This window comes from Chelonoidis abingdonii, chromosome 4 (assembly GCF_003597395.2).
Source record: "Chelonoidis abingdonii isolate Lonesome George chromosome 4, CheloAbing_2.0, whole genome shotgun sequence".
In the NCBI taxonomy this organism is placed as follows: domain Eukaryota; kingdom Metazoa; phylum Chordata; order Testudines; family Testudinidae; genus Chelonoidis; species Chelonoidis abingdonii.
In genome coordinates, this window is record NC_133772.1 from 143,620,052 (window position 1) to 143,634,146 (window position 14,095).

Here is a 14,095-nt window from a genome sequence, read left to right on the forward strand (position 1 = left end):
ACTTGATTTATAGCAGCATTTTGCATGGACAGTTGGAGGACAGAGAACCCAAGAAACAAGGAGATTTTAGAGAAGGAGGTTGTAGAGCTCAAGGTAGGATATTACCTGCCCAGGATGCAGGATTTAGAGGTGGGGAGGGAGAAAAAAGGATAACATTCTGAAATGTTGTCGAATAAATGCTCAGGAATTAGTGACAGTCCAGATATGGAGGTGGGAGAGGATTATTACTTACACATCTCCACAGGTGTGCACAATGCTTTGCAGACATATAAGAAGTCAGTCTGCATGAGTGGATAGCCTAATTAGGAGAGAGAGAGGTTGTGGCTCTGGGAGAGAGGGATAAAGTTCATAAGTATTTGATGCATGTAAACACCAAGAAGGGACTAGGCTATGTAGAGTGGGCCACTGGAAATTGAACTAGTAAGGATGGATGAAGTCAGGCAAAGGAATGTTTGGGCTGTGCTTCAGGAAGTAACCCCAAACTGAGATTAGACTGAGTTAATCTGCCAAGAGAATTGACGGAAGCCCCTCACACGCGCCATTTAAAACTATACCGCTCAAGGCACTAAAGAACATTGAAGGGAACTACATTGCTGGGCCAGGGAGATAAGAGGCCCCCTTATTTAGGGCTTTACATTCTCCAATTTCTACAAAGGTCAAAGGTGATGTTCAGGACATCTAAGGTGTATCCCCTGCCATAGGTGGCTTTGCAACAGATTCAGAGTTCATGGCAAAGACAAAAAAAAACTGCTTTGGGGAGACGGTTACCAAGAGGCCTGGATGGTTACCAAGGTGACAGCCATCCAAGATGGTCTGTGAAAGGCAGCCTCAGAGCGACCTCATTAAGCTTTAGTAAGGCAGCCATTAATCATCATTAGGGACCTTCTCTTTCTTAATGCACCATCTCCTGGAAGAAGAGTGAAATTGTTTACCAACCCATACTGTGTGTTTGTCTTCAAACAACTGTTTGGAGAAACCCGGAAGGGGATTTAGAAGATATCTTGAGAATGGGCAAAAGAAGAGTTGGTATCTGGACAGCTAGTGAGACTGCCAGTTCTGCCAAAAGGGATTGCTTTCAAAAGATGTAAACTTTTGAACCTTTCAGTCACTTTTCCTTTCTTCTTCTCGGGAAGTAAGCTGAGAAGATCTTATGTAGTTTAGCTTAAGTAAAGTGTAAATCCAGAGGTATCAAGCAACACAAAGGTGTAGACAGATAAAGAGGTTGTAGAGCCTACACACCCAGGCCAATTTCATTCAAGGGTCAGGGATGGAGTTGTCTGCTTCCATCAAGTTGTGTTGCAGTCAGCCTGTGGTGTTCAAACAAGACCAAGGAGGAGATGAGAGTCAGAGAAGATGTGGGTCAGTGAGATCTGCTATGATAGCAGCTCATCATCATCGCCTTCTGCAGTAGCACAAAGGCAGGGAGACGTGTCACCACACAAACTGCATTGTAACATGTATAAGGGGCAGCTCAGTCCACAAATAAAGAATAAAAGTTCTGTACACATTCGATATCAAGTAGTCATAAAAAGAATGCATTTTAAAGCAACCCCCAGTTTCTTTTTCTCCTCATGAATTTATTGCTTGCAATGATAAGCATTCAATGGATGATGTCTCCAAAAATCAATTTACTCCAATAATAAATATGTCATTTGTTTCCTCCAGAACCCATTTGACGCTGTTAGACTTCTTATAAAGTATCACTGTTGGACAATGCTTGTGGCTTACAAATGTCTTAATTATCCCACTAATTATACCAAAGAATGCTCTTTGTCATCATGGAAATAGACACTCCTGTGATTTTAATAAACAATTTGAACTAAAATGAAGATAATTCTTTCATGTGTTGTCAAAGGCAGAATGAGATGACCAGCAAACAGAATGCTTCATCAATAGATCAGGGCCCCAAGTTCTAATGAACGAATGAGGTTTAATTAGCAAATTCTTTAGTAGATAATTGATCAGTTTAAAAGGGAAGCCCTCTCAACAGATTATCACAGGGAAGATTTGTGGCTTGATGGTCTACTGATACATTCTTGCACTTTATGAGTTACTCTGCCAGTTCGCATTAATGTGTTTGTCTGGAAAATATGAGTCTCATTCTACAGTCCCATCAAAAGGAGTGACACTAGTGAACTCTGATCAGGCCAACACTGGACCCGTTGTCCCATCCACGTTGTGCTCTATTCCTGGGCTTCACAGCCGCAGAACTAGGATGTTTCCTAAGAGGATACTTCTGCTTCAGCTTCTGCAGCAGTGGTCAGGCAAAGTTCAGTCCAGCTGCACACAGCTGGCCAAGCCTGCCAGTTTCAGAGCCAGGGATTTGAGAAGATGTGCCCTCTTTTTTTACCACTGCAAGACGGGCCCTTATCTTTAAGCTGTCCAATGGCCTGGGCTGAGCATATTCAAGAAGTTCGCCTAATGTTCTGGAACGAACTTCACTCCTCTGACAAAATGGGATTTTGTACTATAAAAGCAAAGCTCACTGGTATAGGAGAAGCACTTTCTCGCCAGCAGATCCAAGGCTGTGGAACCAACTCCCCACTGGAACTAGGGATCACCAGAAATCTCACTGCTAAGTGTGCTTCTTCTCCTGCCTTCTCTAATGGAAATACACAGCATCATGGGCATTTAAAAGCAAAACCCTGCCAAAGTAAAACACAACGGTGCATGAACAATTCTCCTAAGAGGATGAGAGAGAACAAACCACATGAGACAGATGTTTTGGTTTGGTTTTGATTTTTCCCCAAAAAAGATTAGTAGTGATTGGATGTCTAATATAGTGAATGCCAGTGAAAATTAGATAAGATCAGAGGCTAAAATAAGGAAAGAACAAGTTAAAAATTACTAAGACAAATTAGTTGTCTTCATGTCACCAGGACCTGATGAAATACATCCTAGAATACTCAAGGAGCTGACTGAGGAGATATCTGAGCCATTAGCAATTATCTTTGAAAAGTCATGGAAGATGGGAGAGATTCCAGAAGACTGGAAAAGGGCAACTATATTGCCAATCAATAAGAACGGTCATAAGGGGTCAGACCAAAGGTCCATCTAGCCCAGTATCCGGTCTTCCAACAGTGGCCAATGCCAGGTGCCCCAGAGGGAATGAACAGAACAGTTAATCATCAAGTGATCCATCCCCTGTCACCCATTCCCAGCTTCTGGCAAACAGAGGCTAGGGACACCATCCCTGCCTATCCCGGGTAACAGCCATTGGGACGGGCCTATCCTTCATGAATATATCCAGTTCTTTTTTAACCCTGCTATACTCTTGGCCTTCACAACATCCTCTGGCAAGGAGTTTCACAGGTTCACTGTGCATTGTGTGAAGAAATACTTCCTTTTGTTTTAAACCTGCTGCCTATTAATTTCTTTGGGTGACCCCTAATTCTTGTGTTATGAGTGCAATAGGCATAGTTTGACTTCTATTTGGGGAGGAGGCAGCTCCAGTCAGGCTAACGGGGATGCACATGTGTGTGGGATGGATTCCATGCCTGCTAAAGAGGTGCCATTTCAGATTAGGCGGGGGAGGGCTTTATTTGTGATTCTAGTGGCTACTTAAGTAACTGAAAACTCCAAGTTTTTTGTTTATTTGTCTGGGTTCCTCCCACGCCCCCCCAGATAATAACTTGGAAATTATCTGAGAGGAGCATTGTATCTAATTCTGATATCAAGAAAGAAAATTAAATAAATATTAAACCTAGTTAACTCTAATACTAACATGTTCAGACACCTTGTGGCAAGTCACTGAAGGAACACTGGTTAGGTTTAAAATTGTAATGTCTATTCTTACTCAGATACTCTTACTAAAGTCAAAAGGGACCATCATGATTGTGTATCTGACCTTCCGCACATCGCAGGACACAAAAATTCACCCACTCGCTCCTGTAATAGACCCCTAACCTCTGGCTGAGTTACTGAAGTCCTCAAATCATGGTTTTAAGACTTCAAGTTACAGAGAATTCACCATTTACACTAGTTTGAACCTACAAGTGACACATGCCCCACGCTTCAGAGAAAGGCAAAAAAATCCCAGGGTCTCTGCCAATCTGACCCAGGGAAAAAATCCTTCCCAACCCCAAATATGGTGATCAGTTAGATCCTGAGCATGTGGGCAAGAACTACCAGGCAGATACCTTGGAAAGAATTCTCTGTAGTAACTCAGTGTCCTCCCCATCTACTGTCCCCATCTAACACTGGGGATTTTTGCTACAGTCGATCGCCAATGGCCCGCATGTCATTGTAGGCAGTCCTGTCACACCATCCCCTCCATACATTTACCAAGCTCAGTCTTGAAGCCAGTTAATTTTTTTGCCCCCACTGCTCACCATGGGAGGCTGCTGCAGAACTTCACTCCTCCGGTGGTTAGAAACCGTTGCCTAAGTTCAAGTCTAAACTTGCCGATGGCCAATTTATATCCATTTACTCTGGGGTCCACATCGGCACTTAACTTAAATAACTCCTCTCCCTCTCTGGTATTTATCCCTCTGATGTATTTATAGAGAGCGATCAGATCTCCCCTCAGCCTGTTTTGGTTCGGCTAAACAAGCCAAGTTCTTGGAGTCTCCTCTGTTAGAGTAGATTCTCCATTCCTTGGATCTTCCTAGTAGCCCTCCTCTGTACTTGTTCCAGTTTGAATTCATCTTTCTTAAACATGGGAGACCAGAACTGCACACAGTATTCCAGATGAAGTCTCACTGTGCCTTGTATAACAGTAACAACACTTTCCTGTCTCTACTGGAAATATCTCGCCTAATGATCCTAGGACTGCATTAGACTTTTTTCATGGTCACATCATATTGACAGCTCATAGTCATCCTGTGATCAACCAGTACACCCAGATCTTTCTTCTCCACTGTCACTTCCAAATAATAAGTCCCCAGTTTATAGCAAAGATTCTTGCTGTTAGTCCCTAAATGCATGATCTTGCATTTTGCTCTATTAAATATCATCCCGTTTCTATTATTCCAATTTACAAGGTCATCCAGATCTTCTTGCATACTCAGGCTAACTGCCTGAAGCTTGCAGTTTGGGGAGGGAGGTGCCCCCTGTGACTCCCCAAACTCCGCCCATGTGCCAATCTATAAAACAGGAAATAAGGACAACACAGGGAAATACAGACCACTCAGCTTAACTTCAGTATCTGGGAAGATAATTTAATTGAGCAAATAATTAAGCAATCAATTTGCGAACAGTAAGACGATAATAAGGTCATAAGTAAAGGTGACAAAGAGTCCTGTGGCACTTTATAGACTAACAGATGTACTGGAGCATGAGCTTTCATGGGTGAATACCCACTTCATCGGATGCATGTAGTGGAAATTTCCAGGGGCAGATATATATATGCAAGCAAGAAGCAGNAAACCAAGGGAGGAGAAACTGGTTCTGTAGTTGGCAAGCCATTCACAGTCTTTGTTTAATCCTGAGCTGATGGTGTCAAATTTGCAGATGAACTGAAGCTCAGCAGTTTTTCTTTGAAGTCTGGTCCTGAAGTTTTTTTGCTGCAGGATGGCTTCCTTTAAATCTGCTATTGTGTGTCCAGGGAGACTGAAGGTGATAAGTAACAGTCAGCATGGATTTGTCAAGAAAAAATCATGGCAAACCAACCTGATAGATTTCTTTGACAGAGTGTCAAGCCTTGTGGACAGGGAGGAAGCAGTGGACATGGTACATCTTGAATTTAGTAAGGACTTGTCTACACTGGCACTTCATAGCGCTTCAACTTTCTCACTCGGAGTGTGAAAAAACACCCCTAGGAACGATGCGAGTTTCAGCGCTGTAAAGTGCCAGAGTAGACAGTGCATCAGCGTTGGGAGCTATTCCCCTCGTGGAGTGATTTTTTTCATGGCGCTGGCAGAGCTCTCTCCCAGTGCTGGTGCCACGACTACACAGCCACATTAAAGCGCTGCTCAGGTCAGGAGTGTTTTTTAGGAGATGCAGGTCAACTGTTTAATTTGCATCAGAATTGGATTTGGGAATCTAAATGGTTTAGGATCACATAGATCTGGAAAGGTAATGGCTTTGGCCCATTACCACTGAATCTTTAAAACTACGCTTGTCCTGCAGAAAGGGAGGGTCTTTAATTTCACAAACACCCAATGAAATTCTCTCCTGATGCACAATTGGAATTTTAAAAGCTCCAGAAATGTGTCATGTCCCCTTGTCCTGTTACCCATTTCTGACTGGTGGGAGGCTGAAACAGCACATCCCATGAAAGTTAGCTTCAGCAAACTCTTCCCTTCTTTGCAATGCAGCGCATGAGGTTTTGTGTCCTCCCCTTTCGACAGCAGTGGGAATCCTGCCAGAGTAAGGAATGCAGGATGATGTCCAAAGTCAGATAATTGATAAACAGCAAGATGTCTAGGACAGCAATGCGCAGTTCTGGCACTTGGACAATGTGTTTGTGCATGGACCTTATGTTCATCGCTATCACAGCAGTTATGAATCTTGATGAATCACTAATGACCTTCAAATTCAGATTGAAACACTTTCAAGCTTCCCGTAATTGGATGATGAAGTCATACAAATAGACAATGTCTTTTAAGACATTAAGGAAGACTGGTTCTGAATTATAATTTTTCCTCCCTCTTTCTGTTTGTCTTGCATGTTACGGGAGAGTGAACCTAAGTACTGACATAATTCATCACTGCCTGCAGAAATTATGAAAAGCTTACAGGGATGGTCATCTGATGGATGCTTCTCAGTTATCCCAGTACTGTTCCAGATGATACTATGGCAAGTAAAGATAACACAGTGGGAACTTTCTGCTAGAGAGGTAACACATGAGTGCACAGAATGTCATTCTCCCACATGCATCCATCAGACCCAACCTTAATTTTGCCAGCTAACAATCTTCTCTCTCTTTCCATTTCACTCTTGTCCTGTTTGGTGAGATGAGCACTGCTAAGCTGTACAACTGGAGTGCACGCTACACTACATCGTAAGCGCAGTCTCTGTCTTCACTGCCTTTGTGATAAATAAACATGTAGATAGACATTAGCAATCCAAGTATCGGAATCACTGACTGTTTTGTCTGTAAATCTGTGCTTCACTTCAGGTTTCACTTGGCATAAGATTTTGGCTAAAGACAGAAACTGATGGGGGGGTTGCCTTTGAACAATGAAAACAGAGAGATTTCTAGAATGGGGTTTTGAGCTCTGATGACCCTAAAATGTCTGTACAGTTGAACGGTGTTTTGCTGGGCATGGCAGATAATAAAACCAACTGCGTGAGTACTAATCACATACTCCTGTGCACCCTGATTCTCCAATCAGACCCACATGGGTAGAAGCTCCTGATAGGATGGACCCAAATGCAGGATGAGAGCCATGCCCAGTACAGATCACGTGTGAAACAAAACCCAAACAGAACCCTGATTGCTGGGTATGATGGTTGCAGAGGAGCGGATGGAATTTTTCCATGGGAGGTGGGTGAGGGGGAGATGAATCTTCCACGTCTTTGTCAGAGCCAGCCCAATTTCAGCTACCTGGATAAGGCCTCTGGAGAGGAGGATCTGACCACCTCACAATCATTAAATGTGTATATACACTCAGCATCTCACTGGGAGGCAGGGAAGTGCTATTAGGCCCATTTTACCGAGGAGATTAAATAAGCCTTTTAGAAACTGGGCAGCACGTTTATCTGCGCGTGGCAGGGTCAGAATGAGGCTGTTCCACAACATCTTTATACTCTGCTGCAAAACTGGACCCGGGATGCGTGTTCTTTCATGGCTTACTCCAGTGGCCTGTGTGACATCCACAGTATACCTCAGATCAGCGTATAGGGGAGCAGTGGGGGTCAAAAACCTAACTTGTTTCAAGACCGAGCTCCATAAGTTTAGGGAGGGGATGACATGGTGGGACTGCCTACAATGGCATGTGGCCCATCCACGACTGCTATTAGCAAATATCTCCAATGGCCAGTGATGGGACGCCAGGTGAGGAGGGCTTTGAGTTACCACAGAGAATTCTTTCCCGGGTGTCTGGCTGGTGGGTCTCACCCACATGCTCAGGGTCTAACTGATCGTCATCTTTGGGGCTGGGAAGGAATTTTTCCCCATGTCAGATTGACAGAGACAAGGGCAGGGAGTATTCGCCTTCCCCTGCAGTGAGGGGCAAGGTCATTTGCTGATTTGAACTAGAGTAAATGGTGGATTCTCAGCAATTTCAAGTCATTCAACCAAGACTTGAGGATTTTGGTAACTTAGCCAGAGGTTATGGGCCTAACGCCGGAGTGAGTGGGCAAGGTTTTGTGGCTGGCAATGTGCAGGAGGTCAGACTAGATGATCAGAACAGTCCCTTCTGGCCTTTAAGTCTATAGGTCTATGGTAGCTAGCATAACCTGAAGCAAGTTGTAGCCATGTATCATATCAAAGACAGGAACTGTAATGCACATGATGCTGACGTGCTTTGCCTCTGCACTATAACACAAATTTATTATTTTAACATATCTGGAAATGCACATTTATTTTTACTGGGAAAATTGACTAGCAACCCTATTTTTCCTAGTGATGGCAGAAAGAATATTTTCTATTACAAAATCTATTTTCTAGATTATAAAAAAGTATAAAGCAGCCTTCATTTGGACCTCGTTGAAGGGCCTTTGTTGTAGGTTTTTCTTCAAACTCATGAGGGAAAGGTGATCATCAGTTTTGCTCTATTCATATTTGATTTGACATACCTGGGGGAGAAATCCCTTCTAATTGATAAAACCCCAATAATGGGTAACAAATGCAGAAAGTAGCTGACCCTACCAGAAAGCATTCCATACTAGCCTAAGGCCTTCTGTTGTTCTCTGGCTGCAGTAAGAAGGGGTACCGTGTCAGTCGCTAAATCAGCCACTGGTAAAAAACATAAGAAACTGCGATATTCATGCCTATATGTTCATATGAGTTACAAGCCATCCATCAGTTGAGAGAGAAACACACACACTCCATACGCACTGAAAAATACTCTTAGCTGAGACAATTGCCAACAGAGGGACATACTTTCTTGTAAGACATAGAAATGAACATGCATTGAGTACCTACACCATAATGGGTGCCTGTGGGATTTTGCCAACTAGAAGCAGCATGAGCTCCAGTATTCCCTTACATATGCATTAAAACAGCTGCCTGCCCCACACCCAATGTCTACTATTAGATGCAAGCAGCTGCACGACCTCCCCTTGGGGAGAAGAGCATCATCTGCCATGCATCCAATCTTCCACCTTCTGTTCATAGGAGCAGCACACTCTGGGACCCAGGAGTCCAGGTTATGGGGAAGCCTGCTAGGTTCATTCCTCTTCTCTTGCATACGCACTGAGGAAGAGCCACAACTGTAAAGTCCAAGTGCAAGGGAGCAGCCTTACCTGTACTGCTGGATATGTTGACATCAATGCTGATGTCGGATATGCCTCCGCCTTTCAGGGATGCCACGCAGGTGTACGTTCCAAAGTCAGTGAATTTCAAGTCGATGATGTCCAGGTTGGTGGTGCCAGGGGAAACATCAGGGTCAGTCTGGGTGATGACCATCCTTTCTGAGCTACGCAACGGGCGTCCATTTTTAAACCAACTGAATGTCAGCTCCTCAGAAGGAACAGCTTCCACCTGGCAGGAGATTTTCACCTCGCGCCCAATCTGGATGTTGTCGTCTTTGTGATAGGGGTCAGGCGTGATCCAAAACCGGCCTTTTTTTAAGGCTAAAATATAAAAAACATGCCCACAGTTAGTCTAATATGGTACAGCTCTTGCAATCCGAGACCCTGATCCTGCAAACTGGTATACCCATGCACATGAAGTCACGGTAAACTACTCAATGTGCATAAAGTGGAACACGTGGATTAAACGTTAGTTGGATCAGACTCATAACTGTGGCATACATATGCATGGCTAAAGCTCTCACCACTGTTGTCATGCAAGCAAGGAATAGATACAGTAAATAAATCTGGCTGAGCTGCTGGCAATTGAAGGGTAATAAAAACAATTCAAGATTCCTCAGTTTTGACTATGTATTGCTCTAGGTAGATCCATGCCCCCCACTCCACTGCCCTAGCAGAGTCCCGAAGATAAGCTTGCTGAAGATAAGAAAACACACACATCAATCTAATGTCACTGAAATGATCAGCAGTGTCATCTCAAATCTGTCTGTGGACAGACACAGCTGTGCAGAACAGCCCTTTGCCACTTTGCTACATGGGAAAAAGGCAAACAAACTCCTAGGCTAAAATCCTCCCTGAGGTACACACATGTGGCTCCTTCCCCCACCAGTGGCCTGGATTCACCCCTCACTCATACAGGCTGCAGCCTCCATAGGCTTGTCCCAATGAGGATCCCCCTACCAGAAACTGCAGCTCCAGAAGTGGCCAGGTAAGATGCACACCTGGAGCACGGATACATCTTCTGAGCAGCCTCCATTAGTGGGTCTGTTCTGAAGTCGCAGCAGCAATTTAAAGCTGCCCTTCCCCAGTGTATTCCGCATGAGAGGCTGGGTGTGGTGCTCCCTGGGTGCTCCCAGGGTTCCTCCTGGGTGTGGCGCTCGGTCCTATCTAGCAGCACTGAGACCACTTAGAGAGAATTAAACGAGTTCAATTGGTAGCCTTAGCAAAGAGCCAGTTGGCTTTTAGCTCCTGCAATAGAGACTCATGTACTAAGTTCCAGAGGTCCAGGTTCAATCCCGACGACCAAGGGTCTGTCAGTGTTGTACAAACACAGCATGCCCTTCCAACGGGTGAAGTGGGCTGCCTATCCCTGGTGGGGCAGTGCCTGTCGAAGTGAAGTGAGGCCAATATATGTGCACATGGCTAGGAACAGAATGTTGGCCAGAAATTGCAGTGACGGACCTTGCCACAAGCATCAACAGGTTTTGGGGTGTTTTAGATTAAGTTATTTTCTTCAATTCACTGGGACAAGAATTAAGTACAGTAATTAATTCTCAACCCTCCAGCCAACGAGGGGAAGTACTGTCCCAGTTTTACAGAGGAGGAACCTGAGTTACGGAAATTAAACGAGGGCTTAAGGAGACAGTGTCAGAGCCAGCATTAGAACTCAGACGCCCTAGGTCCCATCCAAGAATGCTAACTGCTACCCCATGACACTCTCATGGGGCAGGACAATCTTCAACCAATGAGAGTTATTTACACAAATTCAGCAATCTGACATTGTGGCAAATTGCCAGCACTATTACGATGGGTCTCACGCTTTCTCTCCTTTGGGGGATGTTCAGGGCGCCATTTTTTGCTCCTGAATTGGAATATTAATTTCCCCACTAGTGTCCTTGAGGAGGGGAGTGGACAGGGAGGGACCTGGGCCCACCTTCTACTCCAGGTCCCAGCCCAGGGGCCCTGAGGATAGTGGTGAACCACTTGAACTGGCGGTTCCTTCCCCTGGGCTACTTCCCTCTCCTGGGGGGCGGGGGGGGGTTCCTGTCCTCCCTCTGCACAAGCCTGGTGCCCCTTATCTAGGGTCTTGGACTTCTTAACCCACCACAGCACTCCTCCAAACTTTCCTCTGCTTCCCTTCAAACTGTTCTCTGTTCCAACAACACCATTCTTCTCTGCTCCAACTCCCACACTGTCCGATTGAAGCAGGGGTTTTTATCATTCACTGACTGCAGGTGCTCTAGTTAATCTATAGAAAACTTTCTTCCCCTCACAGGGAATAAGGCTCCCTTCTAATCCTCTCCTGCTGCCCTTTGGCCATGCTGTATCACATCCATAAAAAAGCAACTTGATGCCATACTTCAGACATCCATTTTCAAAATTTTTGTTTAAAGCAAACATAAAACTATCCTGAAACTGTAGCAATTGGAATTAGCAAAGCAGCTGGTACAATGCTAATTTTTGGAAGATGTTCCAGAGTCAACAATTAAGCTCTTTAAATATGCATAACTTCTGATATACTGCATGTAAATGCTACTTGTATAATCTCTCTCTCTCTCTCTCTCTCTCTCAGAATATATCTCTATATATTCTGTGTCAAACTGAAAAGCCCCACAAGGAAAATACCAGTTGCAAATTTTATAAACAAATATTCAGGCTAAACACAAAAATTGGAAGACAAGTATTTAAATCTGACATTTCTGCTGCATTATGTGACTTTTTATCACAGTGAAAAGTTCCTTTGTTTTCCCCCCTTTATTCCGGTGACTGCCCATACACTGCTTCATGCATGGAGCATTCTGAGGTGAAATTAGGACACACAGCAGCATTCTCTGCTATCTGGCCTCATGTATTTAGATGCTTACAGCAAATGAAGTGTGACATCGTTACAAACGGTAAAGGCTGTGTACTGAAAATTTTCTTGTCAGGATACCATACTTTGGGTAATAAACAGTTTGCTCATATACAGAAAGCGTAACAATATGAAATGGAAATGAACTTATGAGGTACAAAGCAAGCTAGGAGCATCCCTTGTCAGCTGTTTATGAAGTGCTGAAAATGCTAATTCAGACTCTCTGTCCTTAGCTCAGTAACTCTTGGAATAAAACTGCTTTGCAGCTAACCAAAGTGAGGCAGAATTACAATTTTTACCACTTTCTACAGCGATAAAAGAGCTGAAACTTCCTTGATGATATTTTAATTGTATTTTTTAACTTCTCTCTTTTTTTTCATTCTCTACCCACAAATCTAAAAATCTTTCAAAATCCAGATAACAGTCCACAAACAGAAAGAGATGGACAAACACACAGGCAATAGACCCAGAGAGACACAGTGACAAACTTTGGTTGGTGAAATAGCATAACCATTTTAATTAGAGAATGAAAGAATTGGTTTGTTTGCAGCACAGGCTGGAGAACACAAGAGGTTATTTGGAAACTCATGTAGTTCATTGTTAAGGTATATGGATGGCTGCTGGGTTTCTAATTAAGTATTTCTGAATCTTGAAAGATTCATGAATTTTAGTATGAAAAAATTCATGTCAGACTATGTTAGTAATTATTCATCATTTGTTCCTCTGTTTAAAAGTTGCAGTCAACCGCATAGGAAGCAGAAACTGGCGCATTGACTTAGCTGACCAATCCCACACAACAAATAAAGAAGCTGAAAACTGTCAAAATGAACATTTGTAGTCAGCTGCTGCAATTTGTTCAAATACCATTTCCCACACATACATGGATGTAACAAATAGAGAAAAAGAAAGGTAAGCTAATGATTTAAGGAATAATTCAGTCAGCTCTGTTTGGTAGTAAAATCACCAAGATGGTTTCAATTCCGAATCTTTTTTTCCTTGTCAGCACATAGTGAGTTTTAGCCATTTCTCTTTCCCAGCAAATGGATAGCAAAGTTGAAAAGAAAGTTTTAAATATCATCCATTCCCGGTTTTGGCTAAAACCATAAAAGCATCTGTAAACTAAGGAGAAAAGGATTCAGGCCATAAGCCTCATGGGTCAGGAACACTCCTTTCATTGCTCACGTACTACATTGCATAGTTGGCTACCAGCAAGTGAGGTGCTGTTTGGTTTGTTGTCTTATTTTTACTTATGCGAAAGCATCAGGTATTAGCAACAACCAGTGGCAGGATATTGGACCTGGAGCAGACAATGTTCAGCCCTGCTATGGCAAATCCTATATTTCTAAAACTACTGTAATGACAGAAGAAGTTTTCTGTCAGGTAGGTCCCAGGGGTTGCTGTACAACACCCACCTTAGCCAAACCATTCTCTCAAAGGAGATTCAGAGGCACAGAAACTGGGTGCTGAAACACTGTGTTTCTTGGCAGAAACTACAGGAGCCTATAGATCCTATAAAATTGGAGCTAGTGAAAGCTTCTGTGCCTCCTCCTCTCCCTTCTGCTCTCCACACACGAGGCTCTCCCTTCACATGCCACCCCGCTTCCCTAGCCTCTCAGCAAGCATCACAGCCATCGCTAACAGCAACAAGGACTCTCAGTTTTACACTTGGTTAACCAGAATGCCGCTCCTCTCACTGTGGTAATCTAGCCTCCCAGTCCCAGACCTGGATTTTAGCGTCCACAATCTGGTCCTGTCCCAAACCTGGACTTTTGCGTCCAAAATTTGGGGGCTTACCTGAACTCCCCCCAAGCTCACTACCAGCTTGGATAATTTCGCTGCCACCAGGTCAGGTATTTAAATTGAGAGGCCTGACCTCCCCCTTTC

At 43.8% G+C, this 14,095-nt stretch overlaps 1 protein-coding gene across 2 annotated transcripts in view; it reads right to left on the reverse strand.

The window, feature by feature from the left end:
* MDGA2 (MAM domain containing glycosylphosphatidylinositol anchor 2) overlaps positions 1 to 14,095 on the reverse strand; it is a 691,110-nt gene that overhangs the window by 253,800 nt on the left and 423,215 nt on the right. For both annotated transcript variants that reach the window (XM_075065736.1, XM_075065735.1), the window contains exon 7: positions 9,352 to 9,681. In XM_075065736.1, coding sequence (XP_074921837.1) covers positions 9,352 to 9,681 — 330 coding nt within the window. The remainder of the gene's footprint in view (positions 1 to 9,351; positions 9,682 to 14,095) is intronic.